The 13144-nt window shown below is 31.7% G+C and overlaps 1 protein-coding gene across 1 annotated transcript in view; it reads left to right on the top strand.

The window, feature by feature from the left end:
* The window catches only part of LOC119600907 (collagen alpha-1(XVIII) chain-like), a gene marked incomplete at its 3' end in the record, with an annotated part of 366468 nt that overhangs the window by 97205 nt on the left and 256119 nt on the right, over positions 1-13144 (top strand). Inside the window, exon 4 of the mRNA XM_037951492.1 lies at positions 12711-12799. Coding sequence (XP_037807420.1) covers positions 12711-12799 — 89 coding nt within the window. The remainder of the gene's footprint in view (positions 1-12710; positions 12800-13144) is intronic.

Raw genomic sequence — 13144 nt, 5'->3', positions numbered from 1 at the left:
GTTTTTTATTCAATTACATTTCAATTGTGGTGACAAAATATTCGCAAGAAGTTAAACAGTTGGCAGAAAATTTACAATTGTTTTTGAAGCAAATAAATATATGCAAATGAATACAGTACGAGTATGAGTGTAATATTTTTCTATATTTATCAATGAATTTCACGTACAAACAATTATTTTCAAGACTTTGTGCAAACAGTTGTAAATCTTTTTTATGAATGTATATGGTCTTGTCTTGTCAAAATTGTGGTTAATCTAGGCAATCGATGGTGGTGGGTATGGTCAGAAACCCAGCGAAATTTTTATAATTAAGTATTACCATATTTTCTTTTCGTTGACGAAATAAAAGAGTATTAATTAAACTAGAACAGAACAAGAACAGAACTAGACAGAACTAAAACAGAACTAAAACAGAACTAGAACAAAACTAGAACAGAACTTGAACAGAACTAGAACAGAACTAGAACAGAACTAGAACAGAACAAGAACAGAACTAGAACAGAACTAGAACAGAACTAGAACAGAACTAGAACAGAACTAGAACAGAACTAAAACAGAACTAGAACAGAACTAGAACAGAACTAGAACAGAACTAGAACAGAACTAGAACAGAACTAGAACAGAACTAGAACAGAACTAGAACAGAACTAGAACAGAACTAGAACAGAACTAGAAACAGAACTAGAACAGAACTAGAACAGAACTAGAACAGAACTAGAACAGAATAGACAGAACTAGAACAGAACTAGAACAGAACTAGAACAGAACTAGAACAGAACTAGAACAGAACTAGAACAGAACTAGAACAGAACTAGAACAGAACTAGAACAGAACTAGAACAGAACTAGAACAGAACTAGAACAGAACTAGAACAGAACTAGAAACAGAACTAGAACAGAACTAGAACAGAACTAGAACAGAACTAGAACAGCACTAGAACCAGAACTAGAACAGAACTAGAACAGAACTAGAACAGAACTAGAACAGAACTAGAACAGAACTAAGAACAGAACTAGAACAGAACTAGAACAGAACTAGAACAGAACTAGAACAGAACTAGAACAGAACTAGAACAGAACTAGAACAGAACTAGAACAGAACTAGAACAGAACTAGAACAGAACTAGAACAGAACTAGAACAGAACTAGAACAGAACTAGAACGGAACTAGAACGAACTAGAACAGAACTAGAACAGACTAGAACAGAACTAGAACAGAACTAGAACAGAACTAGAACAGAACTAGACAGAACTAGAACAGAACTAGAACAGAACTAGAACAGAACTAGAACAGAACTAGAACAGAACTAGAACAGAACTAAGAACCAGAACTCGAACAGAACTAGAACAGAACTAGAACAGAACTAGAACAGAACTAGAACAGAACTAGAACAGAACTAGAACAGAACTAGAACAGAACTAGAACAGACCTAGAACAGAACTTAGAACAGAACTAGAACAGAACTAGAACCAGACTAGAACAGAACTAGAACAGAACTAGAACAGAACTAGAACAGAACTAGAACAGAACTAGAACAGAACTAGAACGAAACTAGAACAGAACTAGAACAGAACTAGAACAGAACTAGAACAGAACTAGAACAGAACTAGAACAGAACTAGAACAGAACTAGAACAGAACTAGAACAGAACTAGAACAGAACTTAGAAAGAACTAGACAGAACTAGAACAGAACTAGAACAGAACTAGAAACAGAACTAGAACAGAACTAGAACAGAACTAGAACAGACTCAGAACTAGACAGAACTAGAACAGAACTAGAACAGAACAGAACTAGAACAGAACTAGAACAGAACTAGAACAGAACTAGAACAGAACTAGAAAGAACTAGAACAGAACTAGAACAGAACTAGAACAGAACTAGAATAGAATAGAACTAGAATAGAACTAGAATAGAACTAGAACAGAACTAGAACAGAACTAGAACAGAACTAGAACAGAACTAGAACAGAACTAGAACAGAACTAGAACAGAACTAGAACAGAACTAGAACAGAACTAGAACAGAACTAGAACAGAACTAGAACAGAACTAGAACAGAACTAGAACAGAACTAGAACAGAACTAGAACAGAACTAGAACAGAACTAGAACAGAACTAGAACAGAACTAGAACAGAACTAGAACAGAACTAGAACAGAACTAGAACAGAACTAGAACAGAACTAGAACAGAACTAGAACAGAACTAGAACAGAACTAGAACAGAACTAGAACAGAACTAGAACATAACTAGAACATAACTAGACAGAACTAGAACAGAACTAGAACAGAACTAGAACAGAACTAGAACAGAACTAGAACAGAACTAGAACAGAACTAGAACAGAACTAGACAGAACTAGAGCAGAACTAGAACAGAACTAGAACAGAACTAGAGCAGAACTAGAACAGAACTGTAAATGTTTAAAAAAGGCTGCAATTAAATTTTCTGCTGGGATATCATGACAGTTGGAGTATTAAGTAGCCTAGTAATTGTTGGCTTGTGTCTAAATATTCGGTTTTTTTTATTTAATGAGTGACGAAATATATGTTTTCCACACTTGTTAATGTTATTACTGTTGTAAAAAATACAATTGAACTTAAATGTTTAAACATTCTTTGACGACTGTGTCATTAACATCATTCACTACCAATGTCTTTGAATGGAAAATCGTATCTTGCTGTGTTTTCCTTAGTAAACAAACACTATTGCGTTGACAGACACACACTAACATACATAATTTGCATAATTTGGGCATTTGTCAAAATGTGTTCAAATATTCTTTTGAAACTAATTGACTTGTCAAATTAATTTTGAAATAATTATTGGTTTTAAATTAACCCACATAAACAACATCTGCACACTAAGTGAGGAAAATTTGTATAGGCTATTATTGATTTTTTATGTGCCTGAGAATGGTAGTATAATGGGCATTTTAAATGTTATAGTTAATACAGTGGGAGTATATATGGAGAAGTGATAATGATAACATTACAACTAGTTTAAATCATATTTAGACAGAGAAGATTTACCATGAAAATTAGGATAATAAGTTTGACATGACATAACTAGAAGTAGCAATCCAGAAAAGAAAATTAAAATATTCTGCAACAAATTTCAAATACATATAACAGCAATTTAGGTTAGTGTTTTCCATAAGTATATTTCCAAAAACTATTGAAATTTGAAAATAATTGTCACATTTGTAAATATACATAAATAATTTAAATATTTTATTAATAAACTAAATTGACATATAACTACATAATATATACATACATTGATATGTACTAAAGTACATACCTACATATGTATAAAGATATGCTAAATGTATAATTTATATTGCTTATTTATGTTAATAATATTTAAGCCCTATAGTAAATAATTTATGACCACAAAAATTGTTCAGCACCATCTGTATGTGTTATAATTACAATAGAAAAATCGTTTAACTTTATTTATTTTTTTTAATTGTAACTTTATCGAAGTGTTGACAGAAGTTAAGCATTTAAGGGTGGACATGTATTGCTTATAAAAAAAAAAAACAAATGCTATAAATAACAACATTAAAAATCTTTTGATAACTAGATATTAAGTATGACAAGAGTAAATAATATCTATGGGAATTAAAATAATTTCATATGATGAACAAATTACAAAGTTGTAGTGTAGTTTTACTTAGTTCTAGTTCAGTTCTAGTTCAGTTCTAGTTCAATTCTAGTAAAGTTCTAGTTCAGTTCTAGTTCAGTTCTAGTTAAGTTCTAGTTCAGTTCTAGTTCAGTTCTAGTTCAGTTCTAGTTCAGTTCTAGTCAGTTCTAGTTCAGTTCTAGTTCAGTTCTAGTTCAGTTCTAGTTCAGTTCTAGTTCAGTTCTAGTTCAGTTCTAGTTCAGTTCTAGTTCAGTTCTAGTTCAGTTCTAGTTCAGTTCTAGTTCAGTTCTAGTTCAGTTCTAGTTCAGTTCTAGTTCAGTTCTAGTTCAGTTCTAGTTCAGTTCTAGTTCAGTTCTAGTTCAGTTCTAGTTCAGTTCTAGTTCAGTTCTAGTTCAGTTCTAGTTCAGTTCTAGTTCAGTTCTAGTTCAGTTCTAGTTCAGTTCTAGTTCAGTTCTAGTTCAGTTCTAGTTCAGTTCTAGTTCAATTCTAGTAAAGTTCTAGTTCAGTCTAGTTCAGTTCTAGTTCAGTTCTAGTTCAGTTCTAGTTCAGTTCTAGTTCAGTTCTAGTTCAGTTCTAGTTCAGTTCTAGTTCAGTTCTAGTTCAGTTCTAGTTCAGTTCTAGTTCAGTTCTAGTTCAGTTCTAGTTCAGTTCTAGTTCAGTTCTAGTTCAGTTCTAGTTCAGTTCTAGTTCAGTTCTAGTTCAGTTCTAGTTCAGTTCTAGTTCAGTTCTAGTTCAGTTCTAGTTCAATTCTAGTAAAGTTCTAGTTCAGTTCTAGTTCAGTTCTAGTTCAGTTCTAGTTCAGTTCTAGTTCAGTTCTAGTTCAGTTCTAGTTCAGTTCTAGTTCAGTTCTAGTTCAGTTCTAGTTCAATTCTAGTTCAGTTCTAGTTCAGTTCTAGTTCAGTTCTAGTTCAGTTCTAGTTCAGTTCTAGTTCTAGTTCAGTTCTAGTTCAGTTCTAGTTCAGTTCTAGTTCAGTTCTAGTTCAGTAGTTCAGTTCTAGTTCAGTTCTAGTTCAGTTCTAGTTCAGTTCTAGTTCAGTTCTAGTTCAGTCCTAGTTCAGTTCTAGTTCAGTTCTAGTTCAGTTCTAGTTCAGTTCTAGTTCAGTTCTAGTTCAGTTCTAGTTCAGTTCTAGTTCAGTCCTAGTTCAGTTCTAGTTCAGTTCTAGTTCAGTTCTAGTTCAGTTCTAGTTCAGTTCTAGTTCAGTTCTAGTTCAGTTCTAGTTCAGTTCTAGTTCAGTTCTAGTTCAGTTCTAGTTCAGTTCTAGTTCAGTTCTAGTTCAGTTTTTCAGTTCTAGTTCAGTTCTAGTTCAGTTCTAGTTCAGTTCTAGTTCAGTTCTAGTTCAGTTCTAGTTCAGTTCTAGTTCAGTTCTAGTTCAATTCTAGTTCAGTTCTAGTTCAGTTCTAGTTCAGTTCTAGTTCAGTCCTAGTTCAGTTCTAGTTCAGTTCTAGTTCAGTTCTAGTTCGGTTCTAGTTCAGTTCTAGTTCAGTTCTAGTTCAGTCCTAGTTCAGTTCTAGTTCAGTTCTAGTTCAGTTCTAGTTCAGTTCTAGTTCAGTTCTAGTTCAGTTCTAGTTCAGTTCTAGTTCAGTTCTAGTAAAGTTCTAGTTCAGTTCTAGTTCAGTTCTAGTTCAGTTCTAGTTCAGTTCTAGTTCAGTTTCTAGTTCAGTTCTAGTTCAGTTCTAGTTCAGTTCTAGTCATTCAGTTCTAGTTCAGTTCTAGTTCAGTTCTAGTTCAGTTCTAGTTCAGTTCTAGTTCAGTTCTAGTTCAATTCTAGTTCAGTTCTAGTTCAGTTCTAGTTCAGTTCTAGTTCAGTTCTAGTTCAGTTCTAGTTCAGTTCTAGTTCAGTTCTAGTTCAGTTCTAGTTCAGTTCTAGTTCAGTTCTAGTTCAGTTCTAGTTCAGTTCTAGTTCAGTCCTAGTTCAGTTCTAGTTCAGTTCTAGTTCAGTTCTAGTTCAGTTCTAGTTCAGTTCAGTTCTAGTTCAGTTCTAGTTCAGTTCTAGTTCAGTTCTAGTTCAGTTTAGTTTAGTTCAGTTCTAGTTCAGTTCTAGTTCAGTTCTAGTTCAGTTCTAGTTCAGTTCTAGTTCAGTTCTAGTTCAGTTCTAGTTCAGTTCTAGTTCAGTTCTAGTTCAGTTCTAGTTCAGTTCTAGTTCAGTTCTAGTTCAGTTCTAGTTCAGTTCTAGTTCAGTTCTAGTTCAGTTCTAGTTCAGTTCAGTTCTAGTTCAGTTCTAGTTCAGTTCTAGTTCAGTTCTAGTTCAGTTCTAGTTCAGTTCTAGTTCAGTTCTAGTTCAGTTCTAGTTCAGTTCTAGTTCAGTTCTAGTTCAGTTCTAGTTCAGTTCTAGTTCGGTTCTAGTTCAGTTCTAGTTCAGTTCTAGTTCAGTTCTAGTTCAGTTCTAGTTCAGTTCTAGTTCAGTTCTAGTTCAGTTCTAGTTCAGTTCTAGTTCAGTTCTAGTTCAGTTCTAGTTCAGTTCTAGTTCAGTTCTAGTTCAGTTCTAGTTCAGTTCTAGTTCAGTTCTAGTTCAGTTCTAGTTCAGTTCTAGTTCAGTTCTAGTTCAGTCTAGTTCAGTCTAGTTCAGTTCTAGTTCAGTTCTAGTTCAGTTCTAGTTCAGTAGTTCAGTTCTAGTTCAGTTCTAGTTCAGTTCTAGTTCAGTTCTAGTTCAGTTCTAGTTCAGTTCTAGTTCAGTTCTAGTTCAGTTCTAGTTCAGTTCTAGTTAGTTCTAGTTCGTTCTAGTTCAGTTCTAGTTCAGTTCTAGTTCAGTTCTAGTTCAGTTCTAGTTCAGTTCTAGTTCAGTTCTAGTTCAGTTCTAGTTCAGTTCTAGTTCAGTTCTAGTTCAGTTCTAGTTCAGTTCTGGTTCAGTTCTAATTTAGATTTTGCCAAAAATGTTCCACAGTTATTTACAGATCGTTGACGGACTAGTATTTATTTAAAAAATACTTAAATCTTATAAATTTTCCGGTATATTTCTTAGAAGCAGCACCCTTTTTCCAAACCCATTTTACTTGAATAAAAAAATAAATATCTACTGTAAACCCTTTTAAATGTAGTATATTTTCTTTTAAATTTCAAATAAAATAATTCATAATGCGTTATTGGAAAGTGTGTGTGTTTGTGTGTGGTTCTTTATTTTTAAATTTGAGAAATTTTTTTGATTCCGTATTGATTTGATTGGTCGGTCAAGCGTTACAAATTGTTTTAAATTAAACACTTTTGTGTGCGTATCGAAGCAGAACACATTTCAAAAGCAATATTGTTTAAAGAGCATTATTAGTTTGGTAAGATTTATGTGTTATGTATATAGTTTTCTAAATTTGTAGACGTAATAAATACTTAGTCAAATTAAAATTTTGTTAAATACCAATATGAGAATTGAAAAAAGCATAAATATTTTCATTGAAATTGATGTAAATGTTTTACTGAGAATTTATTAAGTCATTAACAAAGTTTTAAAGGTGTGTATTTTTTTAGTTTTTAACCCTTCAATTTGTTTTTGTGTACTTTAATTGCAACAAACTAAATTTACCACCGATTATACTACATTTACTGGTCATGAAATAAACTGTTGTTATAAAAAGTATAGTATTTAAGCATTTATAAGTGAAAATCACACACAATTTGCAAATGAACAAATTTCAATAAAAACAACCTGGGATGGAGGAATATCTACAAAAAGATACTAAAAATTCCCATAAATTGACCACTAAATTATATTTTTATGGTTGTAAAAATAACACAACAAATAAATAAATTTTAGTAGTAAATCTAATGGTTGTTTACTCGTATTGTAATAGATATGTGTTGCAAAAAACGTTGCAATTAATTTTTTTGAGGGAAAACTTCTGTTTAAAAAGTATTGATACTTAATTGAATTTGTAAGTGGTTTTACAGCAAAAAAAAAAAAAGTGAAAATGAATCATGGGAATAAAGTATAAAGGTAATTATGAAGGTATAACTTAGTAAATATTGCTAAAGGTAGTGTTATAGTAACGCTCTTAAATTATTGGTTAAAATTTCATATGTATGTTAGTGATATTAAGTTCAAGTACGTCGCTTCCATCTGCTACTTAGACAATTTGGGCCTATGAATCTACTTTCAAAACATTTACCTTTTTAGTTCAGTTCGAGTTCAGTTCTAGTTCAGTTCTAGTTCAGTTCTAGTTCAGTTCTAGTTCAGTTCTAGTTCAGTTTCTAGTTCAGTTCTAGTTCAGTTCTAGTTTAGTTCTAGTTCAGTTCTAGTTCTAGTTCAAGTTCAGTACTAGTTCAGTTCTAGTTCAGTTCTAGTTTAGTTCTAGTTTAGTTCTAGTTCTAGTTCAAGTTCAGTACTAGTTCAGTTCTAGTTTAGTTCTAGTTCAGTTCTAGTTCAGTTCTAGTTCAGTTCTAGTTCAGGTCTAGTTCAGTTCTAGTTCAGTTCTAGTTTCAGTTCTAGTTCAGTTCTAGTTCAGTTCTAGTTCAGTTCTAGTTCAGTTCTAGTTCAGTTCTAGTTCAGTTCTAGTTCAGTTCTAGTTCAGTTCTAGTTCAGTTCTAGTTCAGTTCTAGTTCAGTTCTAGTTCAGTTCTAGTTCAGTTCTAGTTCAGTTCTAGTTCAGTTCTATTTCAGTCTACTTCAGTTCTGGTATTTCTAGTCAGTTCTAGTTCAGTTCTAGTTCAGTTCTAGTTCAGTTCTAGTTCAGTTCTAGTTCAGTTCTAGTTCAGTTTCTAGTTCAGTTCTAGTTCAGTCTAGTTCAGTTCTAGTTCAGTTCTAGTTCAGTTCTAGTTCAGTTCTAGTTCAGTTCTAGTTCAGTTCTAGTTCAGTTCTAGTTCAGTTCTAGTTCAGTTCTAGTTCAGTTCTAGTTCAGTTCTAGTTCAGTTCTAGTTCAGTTCTAGTTCAGTTCTAGTTCAGTTCTAGTTCAGTTCTAGTTCAGTTCTAGTTCAGTTCTAGTTCAGTTCTAGTTCAGTTCTAGTTCAGTTCTAGTTCAGTTCTAGTTCAGTTCTAGTTCAGTTCTAGTTCAGTTCTAGTTCAGTTCTAGTTCAGTTCTAGTTCAGTTCTAGTTCAGTTCTAGTTCAGTTCTAGTTCAGTTCTAGTTCAGTTCTAGTTCAGTTCTAGTTCAGTTCTAGTTCAGTTCTAGTTCAGTTCTAGTTCAGTTCTAGTTCAGTTCTAGTTTCTAGTTCTAGTTCAGTTCTAGTTCAGTTCTAGTTCAGTTCTAGTTCGGTTCTAGTTCAGTTCTAGTTCAGTTCTAGTTCAGTTCTAGTTCAGTTCTAGTTCAGTTTCTAGTTCAGTTCTAGTTCAGTTCTAGTTCAGTTCTAGTTCAGTTCTAGTTCAGTTCTAGTTCAGTTCTAGTTCAGTTCTAGTTCAGTTCTAGTTCAGTTTTAGTTCAGTTCTAGTTCAGTTCTAGTCAGTTCTAATTCAGATCTAATTCAGTTCTAGTTCAGTCCTAGGTTTGTGAGGCATATTATATTTGCTTTTTATCGAATAGGAGTAAAAGTAGTTTATAAAGATACAAAATATCTGAATAATTCGTAATGGGAACAGTAATAACTAAAATAACTTTCAATAAGTCTTAAGAAATAAAGTGAGAATAAAATCGTAATTTATCCTATAGCCTTTGGGATCCTCTATCCCTAATAATAATTAAGTGCTATTCATAAAATGTCCTTCTCAATTTTCTTAAACATATACTTAAAGTAAAACTTGCTTACCATTAATGCGCCTACATTATAAACAGATAAATAAATAACCACTTGCGTGTGCCTTGGTGTAGGGCATTTATGATTCTAAACTCGTAAATGTAAAACCACAAATGGTATTTATTATGTGGCTTCTCTAAGAACCTTAAATAAATTATTAAAACCCACAAAAAAATCGTCTAAAATTTAGTTCTGCTGTATAGTTTTTTTCTCATTTGCGCTTTCATTTTAATCACAGACACACAAGTGTATTGCGGTTTTTTTCCGAAGGATTTACTCAGTTTTGCTTTTAGTTGGTATGTATGATAGTACTTTCGGGTAGACATGACATACATACACATAAACTTAAAACATATTTATGTTATGAGGGTGTTATATTGTATACATATTTTCATATTTCTTGTTAGTTTGGTTTTGGTGCTTTTTTTATTATTGTTGGTTGTGTGGTGGCCATTGTAACGTTTTTATAATCAAAATCCATAATTTGTACTCCAAACTGTTACGTATGTATATATGTTACTTGTGTAACTAAATGTGTGTGTGTGTTACCCACTACACGGATATAACATTACATGGCATTTAATTATACTTGTACTTTTACTTGTTTTTGTTCTTTTGCTAACTTTTTTGTGTTTTGTTTTAGTACTTTGTACGGTTTGTGATTTTTCTTCTTTTTTCCCCGTCTTTTCGTGTTTTAGTGAAAGTATGTTTGAGTGTCATTGTGTGTGGTTCATTGAGAAGTTAAGTCTCCAAAATGTCGAAAGGGGGAAGAAGCAATGTTTTTACCCCTCATTTCTATTTCTAGTTGTTGCTTAGAATTATTTGATCTTTATTACGGTTTGACACTTGTTTATATTTTTTTGGCCACAATATACTATATAGACACTTACTTAGATATTCTATATATACATATGTATGTATAAGTTAGACGACATACTCACATAATTTTTATTTTTTGCAATTAATATAATTGTTTTTCGTTCTTGTGTGTGTATATCGTCTGTATTTTGTAGTGTTTTTGTATTATGTAGTACTTTGTGGTATATACGTCTACTCCTGAACAAGTTTATACCATGAGATATGCCTTTTAAAGGGCCTTCTATATAAGCCAAAAGTATGAAATATTAGTCTGACTTTATAACCTCTAGAAGAGATAATTGAAATCATAAAGGAAAAGATAATATCTAAAAAATTACTCTTACAATTGCTTGCTCCTTTTAAAAAACTTTGATCGTGCCAATATGGTAAGGTTTGTGTTCCCAAGGAAACAATTTGGAATATGATTCAAGTATAAAAAGTGTGGCTGCCTAATGCGAATGATCGCTTCAACTGATCATGCAATATTTAGAATAACATTCAAGAGTGAATGATCGCGCCAATTGGTCATGTAATTCTCATGATCCAAGATGCCTTTCAAAGCTGACTGAATATGTGTGAAAGTTTCATTAAATGTCGTATTTTATTTGTGTATTATTGCTAATACTCGTCAGATGTTGGTGATGATATATTCAATACATAATAAAGGGTTCCACTTCAATCATCGATCTATCATTACTGATGCTCCACCAAAAGCTAACTTATAAGGACGAAATCGGTTGATGATCATTGCTGTTGTTAAGCAAAGGATCAGCTATCAATAATTTTGCGATCTCTCCTGCTATAAAAAGGCAAACGCTTGACGTCAATAGGGTGGACATCATAGTTAGTGAGTTAGTTAGTTAGTTAGTTAGTTAGGTAGTTAGTTAGTAGTTAGTTAGTTAGTAGTTAGTTAGTTAGTTAGTTAGTTAGTTAGTTAGTTAGTTAGTTAGTTAGTTAGTTAGTTAGTTAGTTAGTTAGTTAGTTAGTTAGTTAGTTAGTTAGTTAGTTAGTTAGTTAGTTAGTTAGTTAGTTAGTTAGTTAGTTAGTTAGTTAGTTAGTTAGTTAGTTAGTTAGTTAGTTAGTTAGTTAGTTAGTTAGTTAGTTAGTTAGTTAGTTAGTTAGTTAGTTAGTTAGTTAGTTAGTTAGTTAGTTAGTTAGTTAGTTAGTTAGTTAGTTAGTTAGTTAGTTAGTTAGTAGTAGTTAGTTAGTTAGTTAGTTAGTTAGTTAGTAGTTAGTTAGTTAGTTAGTTAGGATTTTAAAAATCCCGTATTGTGAAGGCCTTGTAAATACTTCCGTATGATTGAAACATGCGAGTGTATGTTTGTGTTTGTTGGTACTTCGAGACGTATGCAAACATGGTATGCATGTCGATTATTCGACGTTTTCCAAAAACCGGTTTTCGAATAGTTAACATTTGAAAAAACCGGTTGACAAGTAAAAGTATTCAAAACCGAATTTTAAAAAGTAAAAAAACTGGGTTATTCGATATTCGAAAATCAACATTTAGAAAAACTCGTCACTGGTAAAGCAGAAAAAAATCGGTTTTAAAACCGGTTGAAAACCTGAGTCGATCACCCTAGCACGTACATATAAGTTCTTTGATGTATTAACATGTTTTCATAAAATATTTCCATTTATATAAATTAACAATTTAATAAGAACACAACTAAAAACAGTTTCAGTTGCAAGAACTAAGATTACAGCCCATCGCTGTAATCTTAGTTCTTGTTTTTGTTGCAAATTTAATTGATCATTTATTTTGTGTTCCAAAATTTAGTACCATGGCCATGGCCAATTCTTTGGCAACATATTCATTCCTTTACTCAACATTTTGTCGGCCACCTCCTTTATATTGAAATAACCCTGTAGTTAAGGGGTTTAAGCTTTTTTGAATCTATATTTTATCATGACATTCCTGTAGGGAAGTATAACTTACCAACAGTAGTACCTAAAGATTAATTGTACTATTTACACAAATATTTTTAACTCAAAAACTGGTGATAATTTAAACGAAAATCAAATTTTAAAATTTTTCATACATAATCCTTAGAATACCTTCCCCCCTTTAGTACGTTAAGCATAATATTGAACTATTAGTGTTCTTTTATACTTCCAAGTCTTTTTTCTCTAGTTGTTCGTGATTTAGTTAATTTATTTTTGGAAGTAGTTTGCCGGATATTGTTCAATTCAGTGTTAATATTACCACCATTGGCATCATGCGACTTTTTAGTGTAATACAAAGATTTTATGAATATTTTTTTATATATCTAATCGATTTTACGAAGGAGTCAATATTCAACATAACATCGTTATAAATAAGTAGACAATGTTGTAATGTAAATGTGCATTAAGGATTGTTAAGTTGAGGTGTCTATAAAAATAGTTAACCCTTTGGGATGTTTGTTTAGGAAAATACATATATTTTATTTTTAGTACTAAAACTAAAATTATGCTATAAAATTTGACTCGTTTTAAGCATTAATATTATAACCCTAACTGTTGAGAAAAATTTCAATTTTATTTAAAAAACAATTCTTTGTCCTTATTCTTTATAGTTCGTGGAGAAAAATGCTGCTAACACTAGTATTACTTTTGGCCATTGGACGTTCACAATCGGTTGAATTAACAGGACAAGGAATTAAAGGTAATTGTATAATACTTACATGATATTAGAATAAGTATACAAATTACTAAAATAATAAATAAACATCGAAATTGATAATGAAAATCCATTAGTCTTTCCTACTTGCCAACACTTTATATTTGTAGTACAAGGAAAAATTAATAACAAACAAATCTACAACATACCCTTAGGCATTTACCAAAAAATGGCAAGTAAGGTGCAAAAAAGATAAACTAATCGATCAACAAAATGTTTACATTAAAAAATATAAACCATCAAAATTGATTTTTATATGAAAAAACTAAAATAGGCTCTAATTCCTTAAATAGCGCTTTAATCGAGAAAATAAAGAAAATCTGTGATCAC

The sequence above is a fragment of the Lucilia sericata genome, unplaced genomic scaffold (assembly GCF_015586225.1).
Source record: "Lucilia sericata isolate MDLA Ls3-8-SP2 unplaced genomic scaffold, ASM1558622v1 Contig000127F_arrow, whole genome shotgun sequence".
Classification (NCBI taxonomy): Eukaryota; Metazoa; Arthropoda; class Insecta; order Diptera; family Calliphoridae; genus Lucilia; species Lucilia sericata.
Note: the sequence above shows the minus strand (reverse complement) of the source record. Positions and strands in the feature narration are given on the sequence as shown.